This window comes from Xyrauchen texanus, chromosome 6 (assembly GCF_025860055.1).
Source record: "Xyrauchen texanus isolate HMW12.3.18 chromosome 6, RBS_HiC_50CHRs, whole genome shotgun sequence".
In the NCBI taxonomy this organism is placed as follows: Eukaryota; Metazoa; Chordata; class Actinopteri; order Cypriniformes; family Catostomidae; genus Xyrauchen; species Xyrauchen texanus.
Window position 1 is genome coordinate 47388474 of NC_068281.1, and position 22149 is coordinate 47410622.

The following is a 22149-nucleotide window of genomic DNA, read 5'->3' on the forward strand; positions in this document are numbered from 1 at the left end:
TGTCTTTCCTTGCGTTTCCATCATATTGTACTATTTGTTGCCTTTCTGTGTCTTTCCTGGTCTCAATCGAGTATTAAAGCCAATCAAAGATTTCAGATCACTTGCGATAAAAGGCCCTTTTTTGCAATCCAAATCGTTCAAGGGAATATTGAGGTAGCTTTACTTGTTAAGGGCCTGTGTCTGGGTCTCCTATATCAGTAATGGCTTGACCAGTTGCCCCTGCCTGCTGCTGCTCTCATCTGCCCTCACTTTTATCTCATCTGCAAAGTAGCAAAGTAAAGATGCAACATGTCAGTATGTACTGTACTGTATACTGATAGAATAATTTTTTCTGCTGCTTCTTAGCGGGGGAAATTTCGGTCTTAGTATAAGGAGCATCCATCGCTGTGTTCATGCTGTGTGCACAACTATTAAAGAAACGGTGTAATATCAGGGTTTACATGATACATTCCTGATATTCAATAGACTATTTTGAACTATCATCGCCATCACATCTGCATCATGTCCCGCATATTTGTCCAGCAACATTTAATGACCAACTTAACATGACTGTCGTTTAAAATGTATTTTAGCATCATAATGCAATTTACATTTTCTGAAGCTCAGCAAATGCGATCCGAGGTAAAGATGGTTACATTTAAAATATTTTAACGTTTTAAAATGTTCAAAATCTTGTTTTCTGAAAGTGAACTCAGCATTGGACAAATAGTTCTGATAGTTTATAGTCTTGAAAAAAAGTCTAGAGCATTCTGAGAATGTCATTCAGCCGACTTTATTCATCTACAGAACAGGGTAAAGCTAATTTAAGCGTGTGTAAAGAAAAGGCATATATTTTTATTATTATATATACATTTTTTTGTTTGGTAATTTAATTATTTTTTAATTTAATGCTTTTTTCATCTGGTAATTTATTTTATTTAATACAGAACATTTTGCAAGCATTTTTTCAAAAGTAAAACTAAACAATAATTTAATAGAATTGGGCTGTAAGGCTAATTCCATGACTACAGTCTATTTTTTTTTTTTTTGTATGGGGTGGAAAAGTTAACAAAATAAACAGATGGATACTGTGATTAAATTAATCGCAAACAGTGCCCATTCATTTGTACAATGTGCACAAGATATTTGTGTTGGCACTCCTGGAGTGAAATATGCCGTAAAGTTCAATCCATAATCACGTACATTAAATTGGCTTTCAATACTGTTGTTATGATTAACACAGGCTAACGATTGGGGCAAACTCTGTCATGTGACATTACATTTTTGCGTTAATGCCACATTTGCGCGACATTTGATGTATCGAAATGATACGCGACATTTGATGTATCAAAATATATTTTATGTGCTAGAGTTAAACTGAAAAATATTATGTCGACATTTGTGACATTTTAGGGATAATTTGTGTTTCCATCAGCTTTATTTTGATGCGCTAAAACTTTTTTCGCAAAAATATCCTTGGACGGAAACATAGTTAATGATATAAAGTTCTAGCTAGGTGGTTTATAAAATGTTAGTAGGTTAATTGAGTTGTTTCGTGTTCTCCCAAAGAAATGCTTACTTAACCGTTGATATGCTGAGCCCTAAGATTAGCTAGCTAGCAAACACAAACCCTGCACAAACCTGTAGCCGCTAAGTCTGTCTCTGCTGTTACACTTTGAGTTTCTGGCATCCTCTCAAACTCATCCACAGCTTGTTTCTTTCTAAAGAAGTCACAAATGTCCATTTTTGAATTGGATCCAACAACTCCAGTGGTTATGTTAAGTATGCAGACAAGGAGTGGGGATCTAATTGCGGGTTCTTTATTATTAATCAGATTGAAGACAAACAAACAGGAACAAATGAAACATCCACGGTGGGAAAACAAAACCAAAACACGAAAAAACATCAAAAGAATAAACAGGCTGGGGAAACATCCACGATGGGCAAAGGTAACATAGAAACATCTGAAACATTCAAAACAGTGAAACATACAACGATCAACAAGGAGTGGAGAAACAGCAGGGTTTAAATACACAGGAGACATGATGATAACAAACGACAAGCAGGTGAGAACAATGACACTGCTGGCAGTGATGAGGGCCGGGAATTGTGGGAAGTGTAGTTTTTGACAAAGACTAGTGAAACACAGGGCAGACAACAAGGGAATCGTGACAGGTTAAAGCCATATCTTCTGAAGTAATATGATAGATGAGTGTAAGTCCTTTCAATCAATCAATCTGCACCTTGGACTAGTCCCAAACAGTAGGTGGCTGAATGTAAAAGTGAAAGAATTAAATATTGATATGTTTCTCAACCACACCTATAATAATCACCTCAGAAGACATGGGTTTAACTACTGGAGTCGTATGGATTACTTTTATGCAGTCTTTTTGACCTATTCACTTGAATTGTATGGACCTACAGATCTGAGATATTCTTCGAAAAATCTTTTTGTGTTCAGCAGAAGAAAGAAAGTCATACACCCCCCAGCAGTGAGAGAGAGAAAGAGGAGAGAGCGATGAAAAAAATAAAACACTTAATCGCCAGTTCTCCGATACACCGTAGCTTGGTCCTCGGCCACTTTTCCACCCTCTAATGGATGACAGCCATGCCTCCTCAGGTGGATCGGAGGCAGTCCTCCAGCCCCTGGCAGACGGAACGCCCCGCCGCATTCTCGGGGAACAGAAGGGGTCTCCCCCGCACTTGGCAGCAGTTCTCCCACTCCAGGCGGTTGGCAGCGAGCCACTCCCCATTCACGAATGCGTTTCAGCGGCTGGTAGGGTACTCCTCCGCCCCTGGCAGCAGCCCTTACCGCTCCAGGCGGTCAGTTAGGAGCCCCTTCTCCCCTTGCGGTCAGTGGCCGTAACTCCGCTTCCAGGTGGCCCAAATGATGCCAGAGTTCATTTTTTTGGGTGGTGTGAACGTGTCTTTCCGAACTCTGGTGCTCACCAGCGAACCACACCGGAGTCCACTTGAAAAGGTGGGGTACAGTTCATGTGAACTCCGGCGCGGTTCGCTATGAATATGAATGCAATCATATCAAATTGTGAACCGCTATTTATGACATACATGTCTTTGCAGGCTTGTGATCATAAGTATTATGGTTTACCTGCTTGTGTCCAAATAAATCACCTTCAGAGAGCAGCTCACATTCTTCACATCTCTTGCAACACAGCCGCAGGCTCGCGGCAGACAAACGCTAATATTCTTCACATCATTGCACATTCAATGCATCTGTGGCAGACAAACATAATAGTCATTATGTTGGTAAATCCAAAGAGATTAAGGGTCCTCTTTAAAAGAACCAAACTCAGACCCCTATAAGTGGACCAAAAAGTGAACCGAGTGAAAAAGGACCCAGTTCTCTTTGCATTCACACTATTTGTAACCTTGATAGTGGGCTCAAGACACAACTGATTGAGAATTATGGCTATATTAAATGCATATCAATTGATAGCTCGTTTGCTGTGCACACAAACGGATCTCGAACCCACGCAAAAGAGCGATAATCCTCTTTAAAGTACGTCGCAAATTGTTTTCTCATTGCTGACAGGTGCTCAGACGCTGATTGAAATAGGGAGGAGAAATCGTGTGACGTGCCTGCATCAGTGATAAAGTCTGCAAGGCTGGGGAACATGTCGCAGTTCCCTCGACTGATGCGGCCATGCCAGAGGCTAGTTTTTGTGTGAAGGCGTGCACTTTGTCTGCAAGGAGCAAAATATGAGTTTCGCGGCCTTGCAAAGACAGGTTGAAATCAAACAAATGAGCGCCATTTTCTAGAGTCTATGAGCGCAGCACACACAAATAAACTAAATTGACATACTGCAGTTAAATTTCAAAATGTGGTGTTTTTATATTTATAATATCTGAATACAGTTCAGCAACATACGTGACGACCAAGAGAGCTGACAATTGACCATCACTTAATTTACCATCACCTCACGATTGAAAATGTGACACTGATTTCATATGACAGTTCAACAAACAAGTTAATAATATTAAGTCACTTACATTTTAGACGAAATAATGACTGTTTTGGTCTATTTTAGCAGCGAAAATAGATCCGATGAATCCAAACAAAGATCACAGCATATGGCAAGCCGTTTTAACATTTAATCATTTTAACCTACTAGTCTCTATTTTCAGGCTACTAGTGCTTATTTTTTAGATACTAGTATCTGTTCCATTAAGTACTAGTACTTATTCATTAGCTACTAGTGCTTATTCTTTAGGTACTAGTGCCTTTTCTTTAGATACTAGTGCTTATTCTTTAGGTAGTAGTGCCTTTTCTTTAGATACTAGTACTTATTCATTAGATACTAGTCCTTATTTATTAGATACTAGTGCTTATTCCAATAGTGTCTAGTATTTAATTATACCCAACTTGTTAAGAAAAAATAGAACTAGTGCTTATTTTTTAGTTACTAGTAACATTTTAGATCAAAGATATCCTTACCTTAATAGATACTAGTACTATTTAAATAATCAGTATGCAAATAATATTTTGAATATTAATGAACCAACTGCATATTAAGGGGAGATGACAGGAAACGGAAGGAGAAGAGGAGAAAGAATTAAGGTGCAACATGTCGGAGGTTGTTGAACAAATTTGCAGAAAATGCAGTCATGTAGAAAGAGCACATGGACATGGAATCTTAGGAAGCGCACATCTGAATGCCATTGATTCGACTTTATTGAATTTAAGAAGAATTGAAGGCATGCTGTCTCCTGAAACAGTGGAAGAACTTTGGTTTTATGAACTAATGCCTTGCAAATACCTCCTTACAGTAGCCTACATGAATGCAGGAATAATTTAATATCCACTGTATAACGTTAGTCTACAGTATTTCTCTGCAGCATGGTGGTAGGCTACCTTTAATATTATTTTCAAAAAGTTCAATTAGTGATTTTATGTAAATAGGTAAAAAAAATAAAAACTTGTTATATGTGAACACATGCAGTTCTTTTTTTATTGCAAGGAAATAAACAGCACTGAATTGAATACATTAACATAACAAACTTGTTCTTATTGTTATCAATGAGTTTTCAATTGTTTTTTTTACAATAATGTAATTCCCAACGATAAATACATCAAATAGGCAGAGTCTTGAGATTCTGCAGTTCAAAAATGCATATAAATTTGTCATGATGTCATTGTTTCGATTTAATTAAAATGCATGTTTAGTTATAATTATGCAGATAATTTGAGCTAGTGAAGTCATACAGTACTTTATTGATGCACAGTATTTATTATTCAAGAAATTGGAAAATGTTAGGGGAGCCCAATGCTTTTTGCCCCAATACTGATAAAAGTCTAGAAACGCCCCTGCTACCAAACATTCTGTTCTTACAGGGTTCCCCAGTAAACAATACCTGTCTAAATGTGTTTATTAGACGTTGAAATATACATGCATAATGACATTTAAGATCAAATTACACTATTTATGCAAAGCAAGGAATTAAAAAACAAAATTAAAGAAGAAAAGGAATTAACAGTTTATATTAATCTCAACAACCCAAATTTTGTATAATCCTGGTGCATTTGCTGTTTTTTTTTTTAGTTCAATGGAAACTAGCTGTAAATAAAAATAATTTTAAGAGTTTTACATATTTTTTAAGGTTTTGTATTCATATACTTACATTTGAGAATACAAGAATGTATTCAAAAATAAATGTGGCAATAAAATAAAAGATATTTAGGTGTCCCTACATCAGCTTCAGAACTTTGTCTTGTGGTATTGGCACATATTACATATTTATGCTTCATAAAAACCAAAATCCTATCACTGCCACAAGACAAAATGCATTACTATTATTCATAGTTTCTGTTAAAACATGATTTGTATATTCTCAAGTAAAATTTTGTGTTTAAATATTTATTTCACACAATAAATCATTAATTGTTGTTTAGTCAATTTTGCTTAACAGTGTGTGTATATCCATAGGTCAGCTGAGGAGACCTAAGATCACCGTGACGAGACAACAGCTGGAATTCTTGGTGACCCAGGGCTACACCATCAAGCGCATGGCCCAACTTTTGGGATGTTCGGCATCATTTTTATACAAGAGGACAAAAGCTCTAGGGCTGCCAACTAGGAATTCCATGTCAAGATCGTTGACTGATGAGGAGTTGGAACAGCACATTAGACGACTTCATGGGTTATATCCCAGATCTGGCAATGAGGTAGTACCAAACTTTTTTATCTCTATATTGTTGTATATTATTATTGTAATTTTACATTTTGTTACTTTAAATGTGAACTTTTTAGATTCAGAGTAAGAGTAGTGTTCTAGTATGCAGTTCATATCAGAGCAGTTTAAGTTAGCCAGAATCCACTGACCAGTCACACGCAGGTGTTGCAATAATTTGAAAAAAAAAAGTGACTTGTAAATCTCTGTACATTGCAAACTATGAACATGCATATACAAATACGAGAGAGTAATACAGGTATGCAACATGTGTAAGTTAATACTCTTTATTGGGTGAACTATTCAAGTTTTTCAAGTATAACACCTGGTTTCACAGATATGGATTAGATAAAGCCAGAATTTGGCCTTAGTTCAATTAGGACATTAAGTAGCTTTTATAAATGTGCCTTATAAAACAAAAAATATTACTGTGTATCGTGAGATAAGTTGCTTTCAGTATAATTTCAAACATGCATTATAGTTTGGGACTAGGTAGTTCACCCAAAAATGAAAATTAGCCCATGATTTACTCACCCTCAAACCATTCTAGGTTCATGTGACATTCTTCTTTCAGACGAATACAATTTGGAGTTATATTAAAAAATGTCCTGGCTCTTCCAAGCTTTATAATGGCAATGAATGGCTGTTTCTATCCATCATAAAAGTGAACCCATCCATCATTAAAATGCTACACACAGCTCTGGGGTGAGGCCTTCTGAAGCGAAGCCATGCGTTTGTGTTGGAAAAATATCCATATTTAAAACTAAGTTGCGTTTAGGTGCAAGTAGACTATGTATGTGCGTTTGGCCGGAAGCTAGAATTTTACTTTGTAATGTGTTAAGGGATAATGTAGAGCCAGGCGGTTGTTATAGCGAATACAACCCCGACAGGCTGATTCGCGTCGGTGTCTTGAATCAGCCTGAAGGGGTTGTATTCGCTATAACAACCGCATCGCTCTACATTATCCCGCTTCTTACATGGCTACCTACCAAATAAATCAATAATTTGACAAAATATTGATTTAAAAAGGAGTTTATTGATTTAAAAAATATTGTATTGCTTTCGGATTGATAGCTGTCCTGCAGAGTGAACAGAACTGTGTCCATGGCAACGCTCTGTTTTTCATGGCAACGGTCTGTTATCAAGAAATAACACACCGCATTCTACATTACAATTCAACCAAGCCATGTAATAAAAATGGATATTTTTCTTACACGTACGCATCGCTTCAGAAGGCCTTTATTAACCCCTCAAAGCCATGTGGAACACTTTAATGATGGAAAATCATGGGCTAATTTTTGCCATTTTTGGCTGAACTAATCCTTTAAGCATTGTCTGTGAAATTGGGTGTAAATCAAACTCTGTGTAATTATTTGCATACCAAAACATCACAGATGATGAGAGCATTGCTGCGAGCAGAGGGATTGCTGGAATCACGACAGAGAGTGAGAGTAATTTTGACGAACATTGACCCAGCAACAGCTGCACGTAGATGGAGTGCTGCCGTGGCCAGAAGAACATATTATGTGCCATATCCAAACAGTCTGTGGCACATGGATGGAAATATGCGTCTCATCAGGTATTTAGGATTTTCTTTAAAAAAAATATATATATACATACATTTTATTTAACAATTTTACACATTTATACATATTAATCCTTGTGGTCTGATGTGACTGACCTTGATTGAAATTAAAAAAAAAAATCCCTTCAAATATTTTTTCTTACATAAAGCAAATCTGTTTAGCTGAACCCTCCACGTCCACTGTGTGAAAACCAGTAAAACAAATCTAAATTGACATTAAAATACACCCATACTAATTGTCTGTGTTTTGGCTGATCAGATTGTTTTGTTGAATTTACTATTCATTAAGACTAACAACTAATACACAAATCATTTTAATTTTTGCTTATTAGTTTTTTAGTGAGTTATAGCAGTATGCTGTTACTTCCAGCAACTGAGTAGCGAATATTAAACAAGTCTTCAAGGGTGTCTGCAGTAAGTGGCTGTTGTGGGCTGCAGAAAAGGGGTCTGAAGGCTTCTTTGTGTTTAACAACAGCATCCAACAGGCCAAGAGTCATCAGGCCCTCCCGGAGTCTTCAAGAAAAAAGAAAAAATAGTTTTATAAAAACGATCCTCATTTTAAAATATAGTGCATAAACGTATTATTTGTCCTTTTCAAACAACAATTGTCACATTTTCATGGGATAAGGTTTTGTTATTTATGATAGCCTGTAGAGAATTGTATAGTTTACTGGTCGATATATAATTACAGTTATATAATAATTTATAATAAATATTAATTTATGGAAATTATGTGAAGAGACCTCTATTCAAGAGTATCAATTCAAGTGCAATAACTCTTCTCACTGATCACTCGTCACAAGAAAAAAACAAACTAATCAATATTTCAGGTTTTAGAAATTTCAGTGATGTGAGAGGACAAGAAAATCACACATAAAAAGTAAAAAACAAAAATGGGCAGAAAAAAATAAATAAGTTTGGAATGGCATACTAAATGTAAATTAAACTATATAATAAAAGTAAATTAAATCTGCCTTACTGTCCAAGTATGTGGCCATTAAGAAATATCAAAACTGATAGTGCAATTGAATCAACTAATCTCGAAAGCATGATCATTCTATATCATTCTTACCGTTCAAGTGGGCCATGGACTCTGTTCACAACCTGGAACATTAAAATATCGTCTACAAGCTGATCCTTGTCTCCGAGGCGTTTTATAGCTCGAAGACTGCCTGCATTTGCCAGGTATTCTGTTATACACTCAGTTGCCTGACATAACTCTTCCATGGTTGCAGCATTGGCAATCTGGAAAATATACATATATTAATTTGAAGTTATTACCATGCAAATTGTGACATTTTAAGTAAGCAATATCACACTCTGTGTGCTTTTTGGCTCCATATCAGCACAAGTGTGACATTGCATTTATACAACAGTTTGATGGCACAATTGTGTAAAAAAATAAGAAAGCTCTTTTGTGCGAAACTACTTCCTTCCGCCACAGATTCAAATAAATTAGGCATTTATACAAATCTCAAGTTAGCAGTTTAACAGTTTGAGCCCGAGCATCCATTATCAACTCCGAAACGTTACTTTATTAAGTGTAGTATAAATGTAGAGTATTTGGTAGAAAGAGAGATTGACAAGTGTATTCTGTTGAAAAAAATGGTGGATTTGCTCATCCACCATGAAACTTGCTGTGAGAAATGCGTTAGAGGAGTGATACAACCGGTGAAACGGTTCCTGTGGAGATACTGGCAGAACATCGCATGGCTGGAAAGACCTCAGCCAATCAGATTCAGGGACCAGAACTAACTGTTGTATAAATATAATAAAATTGTTAGTTCCTGTCCTTGATTCTGATTGGTCAATAGTGGTTTTATTCACAATAAAGCACAACTATAACCCCTTTACCCAACGGTTCTGTGTATCACTGCGTAACGCCCGGACAGTCTGGCGTGCGCATTAACAGACGCATGATGAGCGCAAAATCAGAATGACACCCTCTTCATTAAAAGCTAACGTATGGAAATTTGGCAGTGTTTCATTGTGGCCTACCCTATTTTGTATTTTTGTATGAGAGCTGTTTTCTGTATTGTTTGGTTTTCACATTAATCTGTTTATGCTGTAAATAGATCTGTAATACATAGGTTTACTGTACTGCATTCCACAAGCATTACATATAAACTTTTGAACTGTCTTTTGTGTAAATTCAGTTATTAATCTTTCTTTTTGGTCTATATGTAAACAATTACAATTTCATCATTCGCGTGAGCCTGTAACGTGCCGCGCCGTTACTTTCAGTTAATAAAATAAAAAATACTGCAAATTTCTGGTGTTATTTTTGTGATTGTTAGGATTTTTTGTGATTGCTTGGAGCATTCTACAGACCTTCGTCACCTTCATCAAACCTTTAAACACAGAGGTCACCTCAGATTGTTTTTAATCAATGCACAAATCCTAAAACCAGATTAGCACTATACTTTCCTAAATGGAAACACTTTACAATACGGGAGCATGCATTAATTAATGTTTAACAAATGCACCGATAATCATATGTTAATGTATGACTCATGAAGAACTAAACCATTAATTGATGATTACTGCATCAACAACTAATACAAATTCTATATGGTTAATATATTAAGTCATATATGAAATGTATCATTCATTATGTTATGACTTTACTTGTTGAGGCACATGACTAACTAACTGTTAAGTACACATGCAGTGAATGTAATGTCAAAGAATGTGTTTGAAAAGTTGGACTGCACACAAATACCAGCACACCAGAATCTGAACTCCTGCCGCCGTTTTAACATTTAATAATTTGTTAGATACTATCTATTCCATTAAGTACTAGTACTTATTCATTAGTGACTAGTGCTTATTCTTTAGATACTAGTACTTATTCAACAGATACTAGTCCTTATTTATTAGATACTAGTGCTTATTTATTAGTTACTAGTACTTATTCATTAGATACTAGTCCTTATTTATTAGATACTAGTGCTTATTTATTAGTTACTAGTACTTTTTCATTAGATACTAGTACTTATTCATTAGTTACTAGTACTTATTCATTAGATACTAGTACTTATTTCAATAGTGACTAGTAACTATTCTTTTGTTACTAGTAACATTTATTTTTTTTTTTTTGCCATTGACTTCTATGGGGATCTGTCATTTAGATCAACTATTCAGTTCTGACTAGTATCTATTCCAATTGTGACAAGTACATATATATTAGATACTAGTACTTATTCAATAGATACTAGTACTTATTCATTAGAAACTAGTTCTTATTCAATAGATACGAGTACTTATTCATTAGAAACTAGTTCTTATTCAATAGATACTAGTACTTATTCATTAGATACTAGTAACTATTAATTAGATACTAGTACTTATTAATTAGCTACTAGTACTTATTCAATAGATACTAGTACCTATTTATTAGACACTATCCTTTCCTCTGATTTATCAGCTGAAGATCAAATTGTTCCTTCATCAGTTCCGCACAGCAGAATAAAAGCCGGCTGCATTTGTACGGATTCTTAACGCCTTTATTGCAACTATATTTCATCTTTTTCTCATCAAACAACCAGACATAATCCGTACCGGGGAAGAGTAGACAGGGATTTTCTTCTGTGTAGAGACCATAGACTGGTGTAGACCAGCAGATCTCAAGTGAAGGGGGGTGTGTGAAATAATTTGATAACAGATACTGTATTTTCCGGACTGTAAACTAAAGTCACGTTTTTTTTATAGGTTAATGAAACACGCTGTGATTTATTCCAAAGTGACTTAGGCCAATATAATGCATTTAACTTTGTTCAAATAATCTAAATGTTGACTTTCAGAAGTATAGACACGCCAAGAAGGCGTTTATTGCTGTATTTTGGTTAATTTTTGGTGTGCGCCAGAAAGATGTTCAAAGAGACCGAGACGCGCTAAAGCATGTTTTCTTTATTTTTCAAAGGCATGACATGATTTGTAGTCATTTTGAATGTACACAAATAAAAATATACATTTTACTCTTTCGAATGATGTCATATTATCTGTATGACTAATGACAGTGTATTAAGTTATTTCCCTGAGGAACAAATCCAGTGATGGCGCCGCGCCGCACGCTCACACAATATTATCAGTTCACTTCTGGCATGGCATTGCAACACGATGTCGAAAGTGCGTAGACTATCTATACCACGACTTTAATTTCTCGTGCTATGTATAGGCCTACGCCAAAATAGTTTTTTTTTTTTTTTTTTGCGTGCATATGCTACGCACTGCAAATCTCTTGGGATTAGGGATGTGGAGTGCGTGCGTAGGCTGTATTACAGTAGCCATATCATATGCACGTGAAAACTGCGTATCATATAGCTAGGCCTACATGCAAAAACTATTTTTGGTGTATAAATGGCACGATAAATTAAATTTGTGGTATAGTTACGCACTTTCATGAGACCACATAAAACAGTCAACAAAACATAAAAAGTTGCTTAATTTAATTTGTCAGCCTAAAATATAAAGGCTGTGCCGGTTAGTCAAACTCATATCCCTTGATGTGAAGTTGCGGATTTAGCCTATGTTGGGACTCGACTTTATATTAATAGATGCAAATGTTACATTGCAAATATGGAAACTTTTGGACCGAATGAGAGATGCGCGAACCCAACGTGCGTACAATTTCAGTTTCGATACAAATAAATTCGTTTAGCCTTGGCGTTTAAATAGGCTAAATATTGTTTGTAATAAAGAGCACAAAAGGCTTTAGGCTACTGTATATTTTTTATTATAGCCTACATGGCTACTTATTTTTTTAAATCTTGTTTTCTGAATACCATTTATTGAAGGATTTGTCATAAAGTAAGGGGAAGTAAAATTCGCATAGCCTACATGTTTATTGTGTTTACAATGTTAAGGTTGTATTTTATTTACCGGCCTTTTACACTATTGCTGAATAGGCTAATAAAAAAACGTATTGGAACTGTGAACTAGTCACCTTATGAAATCTTACCAAATCTGTCGTGAAATAACCCAAGCAGACCAAAATGACAAGTTATTACCTTTATGAAAATCTTGTGTTGCAGACATGTGTGCGAGTGAGCAGTATAAAAAATATAATAATGAATAGGCATGTAGCCTAACATAGTGCATGCTACTTTAATTTTGACATTCAATCGCATATCAGACGCAGACTATCCAAATTTTTTTATGTGAATTATGAATGCTCTCCAAAAGTCACAATCTCTGGATTGTGGTTGTTTGGCTGGTAATTATGAACCGGTTGTTTGGATTTTATTATTGGCAGTTAAGTCTTTAGTATGGTCTATATGTAAAAGTCATATTAAACGCATCTTTTCTCCCCTTAACCAATCAGCTTCTTCTATTGCCGTAGTTTAGCCTGCATTACCATATGAACTCTGATTGGATGGCTGAGAGTACTCATGTTTATGTAATAATCTGCTTGAAAGAAGATATCTCCTAATATTTCCTTACTAGTTCCTTATGAGGTTGAAGATATCTGCAAATTAATAGATACTAGTAGCTATTCTGTTTTGATATCATCTATTAATTTATGACTAGTAAGTATTCCAATTTTGACTAGTATCTTTTTAAATATTACTAGTACTTATTCATTAGATACTAGTACATATTAATTAGATACTAGTACTTATTAATTAGCTACTAGTACTTATTCAATAGATACTAGTTCCTATTAATTAGATACTAGTATTTATTCCAGATGTTACTAGTAACTATTCTTATCTTACTAGTCACAACTGCTTTTTTACTAGTCTTATGTTATGACTAGTCAGAACGGCCACTGTATAGTTCAATTAAAAATCTTACTAGTAAAATAAAAAATCTTACTAGTAACATTTGGAATTAATACTAGTATCTAATAAATAGATACTAGTATCTATTGAATAAGTACTAGTATCTAATGAATAAGTACTAGTATCTAATGAATAAGTACTAGTATCTATTGAATGAGTACTAGTAGCTAATTGATAAGTACTAGTATCTAATTAATAGGTACTAGTATCTAATGAATAAGTACTAGTATCTAATGAATAAGTACTAGTATCTATTGAATAAGTACTAGTAGCTAATGAATAAGTACTAGTATCTAAAAAATAAGTACTAGTACCTAAAGAATAACTACCAGTATCTAATATATATGTACTAGTCACAATTGGAATAGATACTAGTCAGAACTGAATAGTTGATATCTAAATGACAGATCCCCATAGAAGTCAATGGCAAAAAAAAAAAATTTTTACTAGTAACAAAGAATATTTACTAGTTAATGAATAAGTACTAGTTAATGAATAAGTACTAGTAACTAATGAATAAGTACTAGTATCTATTGAATAAGTACTAGTAGCTTATTGATAAGCACTAGTATCTAATAAATAAGGACTAGTATCTAATAAATAAGTACTAGTATCTAATAAATAAGGACTAGTATCTAATGAATAAGTACTAGTATCTATTGAATAAGTACTAGTACCTAAAGAATAAGCACTAATATCTGTTGAATAAGCACTAGTACCTAAATAATAAGCACTAGTCGCTAATGAATAAGTACTAGTACTTAATGGAATAGATACTAGTATCTAAAAAATAAGCACTAGTAGCATGAAAATAGAGACTAGTAGGTTAAAATGATTAAATGTTAAAACGGCTTGCCATACACAGCATAGCCATAGCGCATCTCACAGCAATACTCAATCGTGTTTTGAATGATTCAGTGTTGTGAACGAATCGGTTGAGTCAAAGATTCAATGACCCATTCACAAACATCTGTCTCATTCTTGATGAATCGGCGTTTGAACGAATCGTTTGAATGAACGAATCAATGACTCGCTTAAGGAAACCGCTTATGCTTATCACCTGCATTTGCGCTCACTATCGACAAACCAATCAAATTTAAAAAACTTTTTTTTTTTAATCAGTCCAAACACATTTAAATTTTTATTCAGGAGTTATGTATATACAAAACTATAACTTTTTATGACAGTAGTTTAGTGATAAAAAAAAATGTGCCCAAAAAAATATTTTTTCCAGTTTTTTTTTTCCCTTCCATCGTAGCCTACTCGCGCCCGGGGGCGCGCCCCCGCCGGTTGAGAACCACTTACTAGGGCAACGTGGGGGTAACGTTACCCTTTGTGCTGCCATTACACAGAATGGGTCCTCCACTGCCATGCCAACTTGGGTCCTTACAACACTGACCTCATTCTTACATTTTTAAACAGATTACACAACATTATCACAGCAGCAAACCAAAGGGACCAGATAAAATACATTGTCATCAGGGACAATGTAGCTTTCCATCGCTCTGCTCTGGTCCAAAACTGGTTTCATCAACACCCACAATTTACAGTTCAATACCTTCCACCATACTCCCCCTTCCTAAACCCCATCGAGGAGTTCTTCTCAGCATGGCGGTGGAAGGTTATTGTCCAGATGGCCCTCATTCAAGCTATGGAGGAAGCATGTGATCAAATTGAAGCAGCATCCATACAAGGGTGGATTTGTCACTCCAAAAGATTCTTCCCACATTGCCTTGCAAATGAAAATATAGCCTGTGATGTTGACGAGGCCCTGTGGCCAGATCCAGCTAGGCGGAGAGATGTTTAGGTTATTTTTCTTTTTTATTCGGTACTGAACTGGATATGTAATTTATGTAACAGTATTACTGTAAGCTTACAGTACAATAGTACGTTCAGCGATACTGTAAGAAAACTGGAAAAAAAATTGTTATGAATGTTTTGTTGAAATGTAAAGTATTGACTGACTTGAGTACATAAAAATAAATATTTTCATTAGTTTGCACAATTGGTGTCATGTGGTGTTGGTGAATTTATTTTGACACTTTCTCTGTGTAAATGCTAAAAGTGTTTACGGTTGAGCACAGGAGTGTTTAACTGATTCAAACAGAATCAGACCATTTGATGGTTGGGTTTATGTTATGACAACAAAATAAGGTTTTTATAAGACATTGTATAGTTTTGACAAAAGTGTTCCATTTTGCAAATTATCTGAGGTGTTGTGCTACTTTGTGTAGTGTTGTGCTAATTGTGTGAAAAGGGTTTGAAAAACTGGGCCCTGTTTTCAAAATTTCGCTTAAGCAATTGAAAAACAACTGTAATCAACATCTCTTACAAAAAAACAAAGGTGATCTTATGAGGATTCTCTCAATACAATGAGGAAGAAAATATATTAGATACTATTAAAAGAATCTAGTAAAAACCATATACACTGATCATTTTGGGTGTATCCATTATTGAACCCACCGGATGCCACTGATCTCGTTAGTAGAGGCTCCATGACCTGAACTGGTGTCATAAAAGCAAAAAAAAAACTCCAAAAATGTGCAGTGTGGCAACAGACAATAATGAAAATACACCGATCAGCCACAACATCAAAACCACCTGCCTAATATTGTTTAGGTCCCCCTTGTGCCGCCAAAACAGCAGCAACCCGCATTTGTACAGAGCGGTTACCATAGACCAGGGGTTCTCAACCTTTTGCAAGCTGGGCCCCCCCAAAGCTGGTTCATTGCAGTTTGGGCCCCAGTGCCCCCCGCCCCGCCCCACGCTTTATTGTTGTTATTATTATTATTATTATAATTGGCAGTAGCACCAGACTTCTAATGTGAGCTTGCAGGCATCATTATTATTATGAGTAGTAGTAGGCCTATCATCATTACTAGGCTATTGCTATATGATTATGAGGTTACATGCTTTATTGTTGTTATTATTATTATTATTATTATTATTATTATTATCATCATCAGTAGGCCTATTATCATTACTAGGCTATTGCTATAATTGGGAATTGGGCACCAGACCTCTGATATTAATTTATGCTTTATTATTTTTAATATTACTAGGCCTAATAGTAGGCATCATCTGCATTTTTTACAGAAGCTTGCTGGTAGGTGATGTTAATGTGAGACCTGAGCCTGCTTTGCCTTGCAAAGATCCTCAATTCTTGGCGCGCCCCACCGGTTGAGAACCACTGCCATAGACATTGTCAGTTTGACCTCTCTCATCAACAAGGCATTTCTATCGACAGAACTGCCGCTCACTAGATGACCAGACAGCTTCGAACTGACAGTCTACAGTACCTCAGATAACCACTCTGTACAATTGTGGTGAGAAGAATGAGATGCGGGTTGGCACTTGTTTTGGCGGCACGATGGATGGTTTTAATGTTGTGGCTAATCGGTTTATTTTCATTATTGTCTGTTGCCACACTGCACATTTTGGATATTTTTCTTTTATGACACCGGTCCAGGTCATAACGAGATCAGTAGCATCCGGTGTGTTCAATCAGGGAGACACCCAAAATGTGCAGGACTTCGGGTCCTAGATGCAGACTAACCTATAAGATCGATTGTCAAAAGTGTTCAACTGGACTGTTCAAACTAAATTTCCATTTTGTTTCAGTGATCTTAATTTTACTGTTTTTTAATTTCTTTCTATTTGATCTATTCTGTTTTAGATGCCTTGATTTAGCGTGTGTGGGAGCAGTTCCTCTGGTGCCTCCAGCAACAACTTTTTTTTTTTTTACTTTTGTGAAGAACATAAATAAACTCTACATACTTTGTGAAAGTCGTTTTCATTTCTGTAATTGTTTTTCACCAAATGTCTTGAGTCTTTGTTGATACTTCAATGTCGCTTCAACACAAATGCAGGATGCAAGTGTGCACATTCTAACAATTTTAAACAATATACATTTTTCAACATAAACATTAACAGAAGGTGCAAAGGTGATGTAGACTCAACATCAGAGTTAACATTGATTCAACAACATTAACGTTAATTTTATGTTAAAATTTCAATGTTGATTCAACAAAAGTGATGCAGAATCAACACTGCAGTGTTACGTTGATTCAGTAACATTAATATTGATGTTTATGTTGAAATTTCAACAATATTTCAACATTGAAGTGTTAGTTCACCCAAATATTTTAATTCTCACCCTCATGCCACCCCAGATGTTTATGACTTTCTTTCATCTGCTGAACTCAAATTAAGATTTTCTTACGAATTTCACCATACAATGCAAGTGAATGGGTGCCAATTTTGGGCGGCTGTGGCTTAGGTGGTAGAGCGGATTATCAACTAATCGCAGGGTTGGTGGTTCAATTCCTGGCCCATATGACTCCACATGCCGAAGTGTCCTTGGGACAAGACAATGAACCCCAAGTTGCTCCCAATGGCAGGCTAGCGCCATTGGGAGTGCTTTGAAAATTTAACAAAAGGCACATAAGTATACAACATAGCATAAAAGTACTCCAGATGACTTTGGTGGTTAAAACCATACCTTCTGAAGTGATATGATAGGTGAGTGAAAAACAGATAAATATGCAAGTTCTTTTTCCTTCACTTTCTCCTATTTCTGTTTTTGGTAATTCACAGTCTTTGTGCATTTCACCCCCAACTGGGCAGGGAGGAGAACATATGACAAAAAAATTACTTAAATATTGATCTGTTTCTCACTCACACTTATAATATTGTGTCAGAAGACATGGATTTTACCACTGGAGTCATATGGATTACTTTAATGCTCTCTTTATGGGGATTTTGGAGCTTCAAAATTTGAGTACCCAGTTACTTGCATTGTATGGACCTACAGAGCTGAAATATTCTTCTAAAAATATTCATTTGTGTTCTGCAGAAGAAAATCATACACATCTGGGATGCTAGGAGGATGAATAAATGATGAAAATTTTTGGGTGTATGTGGCATGGCGGAGGGCGGGCTGGGTCGTGATTCCGCACACCCGGCCCCTAATCAGGCTAATCAAGCCTCAGAGAGGGATAAACGCAGACTGGAAGTTGCAGTGCGAGAGACAGAGATTTACGGACATCTGTCCGACACCTGTGTTTTTGTATTTTTGGTTCAGTTTATAATTAAAATATTATTTATATTGTCAAGCCGGTTCTCACCTCCTTCCTTTCCATTAATCCCTTTACACTGGTGCTGAAATCCGGGGAGGAGGACGAATGTGCCGGAGTAGAGTCCTCGCCACTACCATCCACCCCAATGGAGCAGCTTCCAGTTGGCCTTTATCCCTCTCTGGGATAAGGGGCCGGGTGTGCGGAATCTAGACCCGGCCCTGCCCTCCGCCCTGCCAGTTTACTATCCCTTCAACTGAGGGTGCAAAAGTGATAAAAAAAAGTGATAACATTAGATTGTAGCATTGATTCAACAACATTGCCATTGATTTCTTGAGATTTCAACACTGATTCAACAATAGTGATGTAGAATCAACATCATACTGTAACACTGATTCAATCACATTAACTGATGGCGCAAAAGTGATATTGAACCAACATCACCTTGCAACATTAATTCAATACAAATTACGCCAACTCATCAATGTTGACTTAGCATTGTTTCAATGGTTGCTTGCTCCCTAGGATGGATTGAGGGCAGGTAAATGATCAGAGCATATTCATTTTAGGGTGAACTCTCCCTTTAATCGAGAGTGCAGATGTGTTGTGAGATGGTTTGCTTGTGTGAAACTATTTCCATGCTAAAGATATGCGTAAGGCTTTTCCCCAGTGTGAATTCTCAGGTGACACTCAAAGTTTCCTTTTTTTGTGAAACTCATTCCACACTGAGGGCAGGTGAAATGGTCTCCGAAGTGACGTTGTATGTGTCTATTAAGATGTACTTTTTGTGTGAAACTCTTTCCACACAGAGTGCATGTGAAAGGTCTTTCTCCAGAGTGAATTCTCAGGTGCCTCTTTAGATCTCCTTTTTTTGTGAAACTCTTTCCACAATGATGGCATGTGAAAGGCTTATCTCCAGTGTGAATTAGCATGTGACTTTTAAGGTTTCCTTTATGTTTGAAACTCTTTCCACACTGCGTGCATGTGAAAGGTCTCTCTCCGGTGTGAATTCTCAGGTGTCTCTGTAGATCTCCTTTTAGTACAAAACACTTTCCACACTGAGGGCATGTGTAATAATTTTTATCTCTTGTTCTTTGAGAGAAATTATTTTCAGTCTGTGAGCAATTAGAAGACTTTTCACCAGTTCCTAAGTAGTCAGATTTATGACACTGATGGTGTTTCTGATCCACATCTTTCAGTTCTTGACTTTCCTCTTTCACTTCCAACAGGTCTAAAATGAACATAGTGCACTGTGACCAACATGAAACAACATATACAACCGAACATCAATTGAATGGAAGTATGCAGCTATCTATTTTATGTGACCACTGATATGCTATATATTAGTTCTGTCATTCTCATGTAGATTCTAGTATTTCTTTTTCTTTTTTTTTACTGTAGTTTTACTGCTATGATTATCCAACTACAGCTGCCAGATCTACTTACCTTAATGTTTCTCAGTAGTCATTATGGAGAATTAAAAATGGAAACCAACCTGGACATCTTTGTTCCTCAATATCTTCATGTTTCGTTATCTGTGGCTCTTGATAACTCAAGTCTTCAATCTCCTCTTTAACAGACTTCATAATCTCCAATAGTTTGTCAGTACACTTCAGTTACACTTTTCAGAAGTTGTTTCACTTTATGTCATCTGTAAAACCACTGGAACATTTCCAGTGTTTATAAGTGAAATTCTTTGGGAGGGGCTTCGCTGAAGTTGTGAATTGTGGTTGCTCTGTTGGTGTGAAAGGGTGATGTTGTATGCTTATTTTTAAAATGTGCTACTTTTTGCTCCTTACTTCACTGTAAGCAACATTTTTCAATGGCAGTTTTTAGTTTTAACTCATTTTGCTGAAGTTTCAATTTGTTTAAAATTTACAATCCTTTTTTTCTAAGATATTTTACAATCATTAATGTCTCATTTGCAAAGCTAGAAATTAGTCTCTCAATGCATGATTTATCTTGAACTTTTGCAAAACTGCATATACAGAACTAAACATATCAATCCACATGCATTAGGAGCAACAGGCAGAACTCAAATATGACATCATTTGCAAGCAGAGTGCTCTTGCAATTTTCTTCACAAAATAACTCTTTAAAATACTAATAGGTGTGCTCTATAGAATAAAATTGTGCTTAAATGTCAAAATTATCAACTTCATATTACTTACTTGTGAATAGTCTCAGGAAATACGTGAAAGGAAATATCTGTTAGACATAGATGCAGCCATGTGCTCCGCGTATATCTTTCTGCTGGAACTGAACAAAATGGTACAGCAGTAACAGCACAATGGACAACCAGTAGATGGCAGTACAACTGGTTAATTTCTTCAAAATAAGAGTCTTGAATGGAGAGCGGCACAGATGTCAATTGGGGTGAAAAGAGATCTCAGCAGCTCTGTTAACAGTGATGCCCCTATTGTTTCTGTCAGGGTATATGACCTATCAGGCCTAACTTTAAATTAAATGAGCATAAATGTTTGAAATACAGAGATGAAACTCTGTATTCATATAAACAAATGTCCTGTTTGATTATGTTTGCTTGTTGACAGCAAAAAACATCAATTAAACAATAAGTTTAAATCAAGAAATACAAAAATATGTTAAAATTAATGCTGTGTTTCCAGCATCTTTTTTCTAGCTTTATTTTAGTAAGTTAGTAAGTTATAGTGAGTTATGATACGTGTGGTAAAATATAGTTCAAGTGGTGATCCTGAGGTTTGCCTGTGGAATCCAGTTAAATGCTTTATGTGGCAATTTAAAAGAGAGCATAAACATAACTTTTATTTTCCAATTATAAAATATATATATATATTTTTTTATCTTGGTGCAGTTGGAGAAACCACAACCACAATAACTATAACCAACGCAACAAAATGGAGAGGGTGGGGGTGGAGTTCACGATCAGCCCTAGTTTTTAGCACTCTCGGTCATGGTCTCTGCTGAGAGGGTAGATGTTGCAACAGAAAGTAGGGATGGGTGGATTAATACTAAAGTATCAGTACTTCCGATACTGATGTGGTATCAAGAATATTGATCATAAAAGTATCGATTCTGATTTTTTTTTTTTTTAACAAGTGATCTGAGTATTAGATTAGATTACATGAATATTAATGCATCTCATAAGCTTCAAAGTGGAAAGAAAATAACCGTACGAGCAAATTGTTGCATGAACTATTTTTTCTTCCACTCATCTTGATGCACAGAAATGCTAAAATACACTAACAGTCAGACAGCGCTCTCCCTTTCAGTCATAGCGCTCATTCAAAGAGGGAGCAGTGTTTTCCTGGGGTAATGACAGGAAAACCGCATCTGGAGTTATTAACACTAAGTAATGACAAACCAAGTCATGACATGCATTATAATTGCTTGTTTGACCATTTTTTCAGGTTTATTTAAATTCAGAGATGTTTCTAAATTGATAACAATCTTTAATCCTCATTCATTAATGATACCCTTATGAAAACTTACCATGGATTTACTGTAGTAATGTTGTACTAACCATAGTAACAACAACTGTAGTAACCAGGTTTTAATC

At 35.8% G+C, this 22149-nt stretch overlaps 1 protein-coding gene across 2 annotated transcripts; it reads right to left on the reverse strand.

Moving 5' to 3' along the window:
* Positions 1–6539: 6539 nt before the first annotated feature.
* LOC127644576 (G2/M phase-specific E3 ubiquitin-protein ligase-like) lies at positions 6540–20863 on the reverse strand. 2 transcript variants are annotated; one of them, XM_052127811.1, is made up of 4 exons: positions 20783–20863; positions 18663–18867; positions 8826–8998; positions 6540–8266 (listed from the first exon to the last, which is right to left on the reverse strand). In XM_052127811.1, exons 2-4 carry the CDS (start codon positions 18675–18677, stop codon positions 8098–8100), a joined length of 357 nt encoding a protein of 118 aa, XP_051983771.1. In that variant the 5' UTR covers positions 18678–18867; positions 20783–20863; the 3' UTR covers positions 6540–8097. The 2 variants fall into 2 exon arrangements, with proteins under 2 accessions (XP_051983771.1, XP_051983769.1); XM_052127809.1 differs by lacking the exon at positions 20783–20863 and having other exon boundaries at positions 18663–19247.
* Positions 20864–22149: the final 1286 nt, after the last annotated feature.